Below are 4718 nucleotides of genomic sequence, written 5' to 3' on the forward strand. Positions count from 1 at the left end.
ATCCCATGTGGCAGATCGCTATAGTTAAGGAACTTGCAGCTCTTTATCAGACTCATACACGGGATTTGGTTTCGCTTCCGCTCGAAAAGCACACGATTGGTTCTCCTTGGGTATATAAAATCAAAACAATGTATGATGGATCCGTTGAACATTATAAAGCTAAACTTGTTGTGAAAAGGTACGCGCAAAAGTATAGTATGGATTATCAGGAGACGTTTTCTCATGTTGCAAAAATGACGGCTGTTCACACCTTGTTTGTAGTTTTTTCCATTCGCTAAGGGAAGATTTATCATATGGATGTCAAGAATGCGTTCTTCAATGGTGATCTTCATGAGGAAGTATACATGTCTCCTCCCCCTGGTATTTCTCACCAACTAGCTGAATTTTATCGACTTCGGAAGGCACTATATGGCCTCAAACAAGCTTCTCGTGCTTGGTTTGAGAAATTTTCTACGATGATTACTTCACTTGGTTTTCAATACCAAGTAACCATGAATCAACTCTAATTATTTGATTTACGAATGCAGGTCGGATTATTCTCTCCTTATATCTCGATGACATGATTATTACGGGTGATGATCATGATGGTATATGATTCTTTAAAGCGTGATTTGGCTCACCGTTTTGCTATGAAAGACTTGGGTTTGCTACTATATTTCTTGGGGATTGAATTTTCTCACTCTCCAAAGGGTTATCTTTTATCTTAAACGAAGTATATTTCAGATTTGTTTGAACGCGCCTGACTCACGGATAATCAGATAGTTATTACTTATGTAGAGAGTAATTCAAAGTACTCTCGAACTGATGGTGTCCGATTATCATATTCACGCCTTTATCGTAACATTATAGGGAGTTTGGTTTACCTGACTGTCACTAGACCGGATATTGCTCATGCCGTTCATGTGGTTAGCCAGTTTGTTACTACTCATACTATTGTTCATTGGGCAGTTGTTCTTTGTATTTTGAGATATCTGTATGGTACTCAGTTCTGCACTCTTTTGTTTCCATCTACATCATCTCTTGAGTATTTGACGACAACGATGGAAATTGGGATAGTGCTATTTATGATCGTAATTCCACTATTGGGTATTGTGTTTTTTCTTGGAGATTCATTAATATCATGGAAAAACAAGAAACAAGATGTTGTCTCTCAATCTTCTACATAATCTGAGTATCAAGCCATGGCAATCGCCACTTGTGAGATTGTTTCGTTGAGATGGCGTCTTGCAAATATGGGCGCTCACATCTCTCGGCCTACCCGTTTGTATTGTGAAAATGAGAGTGCGATAATGATTGCCAAGAATTCAGTGTTTCACGAACGCACAAAACACATTGAGATCGATTGCCATTTTACACGACATGATCTCTAGAAGGGAACTACCTCTCTTCCTTATGCTTGCTCCACTTTGCAAATTGTTGATATTCTTACGAACCCATGGACGGCTCCTCGATTTAATTTTGTGTCTAACAAAATCTCAATGTTTATTGTTATTGCATTGTGAGTTTGAGGGGGTGTTAGTCTAATAAGATTATGGGCTTTATTTTGTATTGGGTCTTATGTTGGCCCATTAGCTAGAAACCTATTTAGCTACTCTACATATTATGTCTTTTCCTTTCATTGTATCTTTGTACTTCTCATTTGATAATAATATGAAATCTGTCTGTTCTATATCTTGTTAGTTTTCAATATGTATATCAATATATATATATATATATATATATATATATATATGTGTGTGTGTGTGTGTGTTTCGAAATTAGCATCTTGTGTAGCTCTTTACATATAGATCTTTTTCTAAACTGATTATCTCTTATATATTCTATCTCTTTAAGTACTCTTAGAAGGTCCTTATAGTCATCCGATTACTTACCCATGTATCCATTTCGTATCATAGGTTATTTTCTTAACATAATCATATACATGGCCTTGTGCATTACATGACATAAATGATAAATGCATTTATGTCATATTTACGGAAAAGTCCTAAAATTTAACCACATTAATGAAGTAGTCATCCACGATTTTAAAGTTTAAATATGAAAAAAATTCCATAAAAAGGGAAAAATACAGAAAAACCCAACCAATTATATATATATATACAGAAAAACCCTTATATTATTTTTATGTTCAGAAAAACCCTTATATTATTGTTTACATTTCAAATAAAACCAAATTGTAGATTTTGAAGAGAAACGATCAGCTAAAAATATGATATGATATACATATTCCTTATATTTCTTCGATTATATACAAAAACATGTCAAATCGAAATACATTTCGATTACTTTCACTCAATTGTATTCTCTATATGGTTAATTTTTCCCTGCTTAACTAATTGTTTTTATCCCAATTAAAATCAGTGTCGTATTGATAAACATAAATGAAAGCGACATTAGATTTTTAGTTATCAATTTATCTTAAAACCCCATATTTTGGTCTTTTTCGAATGGTAACTATTAATATAAGAGTTTTTCTGAATATAAAAATAATATAAGGGTTTTTCTGCATATACATGTATAATTGGTTGGGCTCTTCTGCATTTTTCCCCCAAAAAAACCATTAAACTTTAATCGTATTAACGGAAAAGTCATATTCTTTTTGCAATTTAACCTTTAAACTGGCATTAACTGGTTATAAGGGTTGTTTCGCCAGTGTTTACTAATTTCAATGGTTAAATTGAAAAAAAAAATTAATAAATAAATAAAAAATAAAAGACAAAAGAAAAAATATCAAGGGTGATTTTTTTGTCAATAAAACCAAAAATATGAATTCTTTTTTTTTTCTTTGGTAGATTTCCCTATTTTTTTAAATATATAATTACTAACCATCTATTGGATTCTATAGGGAAGTTATCAAGAGATACAAAATCATTGTATATTAGATAAAGTAGTTGATCAATAATAATTAGTTGATGAAATTGTAACAAAATGTATAAAACGATGGTAATAAGTATTAATTCAATGTAGTAAGAAGTTATAAATTAATTCTACGAATGTCTTTACTATTCTTTTAGCGAGGAGTTATTTAGACCACACGATTTAACCAAGAAGATCGACGGCAACGAGATAAAATAAACTTATTCCCATCAAATGTAATGTTTTAATGTGTAGAATGACATTGAACTGCTCTCCGACTAAAGAGAGACTTGCTCCTAGATGCTTATATTTGAATTATGTTTTTTGTGACTTTTATGGAGCATGTTGAGTCCTTTTTTTTTTTTAAATATATACTAAATTACTCTTATATTATTACATATATGTCCACATTGAGACTTGAAGCTTCGACTTCAAGGAGAGAGGGCAACATTAGATACCGCTGGGATAAAAGCTTTTTGGTATGTTAAGTCTATTTACCATGTTTTTTTATAATTATTTTTCTTTATCAGGGTTTTTAGGCCCAACTTATTGCGAGGTGGTAGGGGTGCAGTGCCTATCGTCTTCATGCTTGAGTTTTGATTTTATGAGCTGATAGCTTGCATTTTTCTATGTTGCAAAGTGGTGATAACTTCTTGTTTTGCATTGTGAAATTTTCAGAATTCTTTCACTTTTTGACAGGTGGAGCCGAGAAAAGATGGTTCGTTTGACGAGATTGTTGAGAAATTGTTTTTTGGATTTTCAATAGGTGTAATAAGAAGTCTTTAAACATGGTGGCTTGGTTGAAAAATCCTACCCTTTGTTTGTATGACATAATAATCTCTCTTTTACCAACTCTTTGATCGTTTTCTAACTAATATCTCGTTCCAAGAAAAGTTATAAATAAACTCCAAGCAATGCTATGAGATCAGGATAAATGCATTTAAAAGTTATTTAAAGAATATGTGTAGTTCACATGAGTTTAGTTCAGGCGATAATTTTCCAAATGAATTGTGTGTTTGCATAGTATTCATGGTAATGAAGTTTGTTTATCAAATATCGAACTTTTTGCGATTACCCAAACGAGAAAGTTTAGAACATGATAAAATATTACACTTCACTTTAATTATTATATATAGATGAAATCTATTCAACACCCTTGATGGTCTGCTACGGGCGAGTCATGATAGCCTATTGAGACAAATTAGAATGTAATCATAAGTGTTCTTCTTTGTTGCAAAATTAAGTGAAAGAAAATAAGCACATGGTATGCTAAATGCACTAAAAAAAATAATATAATGATTTTCTTTGTTGCAAAATTAAGTGAAAGAAAACAAGCCACGTTTCTATTGTTACAATTCATTATATTAAAAAAAATTGAAAAATAATATAATAGTTTTTTTAATCCTTTAATAAAAATAGATTAAGCTTACCTTAAATAAGAATTTTAAAAAATATAAAGGTTTTAATGTACTAAAAAATAATATAATGGTTTTTTAAACATTTAATGAAAATTCGTTGGGTTTTTCAGAGGTTTTCCCTAAGGATAGTTTTATGATAAGCCAACATATTTTCATGAAAGTTTTAAAAAACCAATATATATATATATATATATATATATATATATATATATATATATATATATATATATATATATATATATATATATATATATATATATATATATATATATATATATATTGTACGTTAAAATCCTTATATTTTTTAAAATGTATCATTTAAAGCATTGAGCTCGATAAGTCCTAAATAGTCAAAAATATTAGGTTATCGATTGTTAACGTTTCTATTGTTACAATTTATTATATTAAAAAAAAAATTAAAAAATATGAGGGTTTAAATGTACT

At 30.2% G+C, this 4718-nt stretch overlaps 1 protein-coding gene across 1 annotated transcript; it reads left to right on the top strand.

The window, feature by feature from the left end:
• Positions 1-293: 293 nt before the first annotated feature.
• LOC111896400 (uncharacterized mitochondrial protein AtMg00810-like) lies at positions 294-1166 on the top strand. Its single transcript, XM_023892394.1, has 3 exons — positions 294-360; positions 528-587; positions 850-1166. Exons 1-3 carry the CDS (start codon positions 294-296, stop codon positions 1164-1166), a joined length of 444 nt encoding a protein of 147 aa, XP_023748162.1.
• The last annotated feature ends 3552 nt before the right edge of the window (positions 1167-4718 follow it).

The sequence above is a fragment of the Lactuca sativa genome, chromosome 9 (genome assembly GCF_002870075.4).
Source record: "Lactuca sativa cultivar Salinas chromosome 9, Lsat_Salinas_v11, whole genome shotgun sequence".
In the NCBI taxonomy this organism is placed as follows: Eukaryota; Viridiplantae; Streptophyta; class Magnoliopsida; order Asterales; family Asteraceae; genus Lactuca; species Lactuca sativa.

What these genes read in the sequence shown, in the direction of transcription:
- LOC111896400 (XM_023892394.1), top strand. Translation starts at nt 294, where the DNA reads ATGGATGTCAAGAATGCGTTCTTCAATGGTGATCTTCATGAGGAAGTA. An exon ending in ATACATGTCTCCTCCCCCTG is followed by an intron (nt 361 to 527) that starts GTATTTCTCACC and finishes TTACGAATGCAG; the next exon opens with GTCGGATTATTCTCTCCTTA. An exon ending in TACGGGTGATGATCATGATG is followed by an intron (nt 588 to 849) that starts GTATATGATTCT and finishes GTAACATTATAG; the next exon opens with GGAGTTTGGTTTACCTGACT.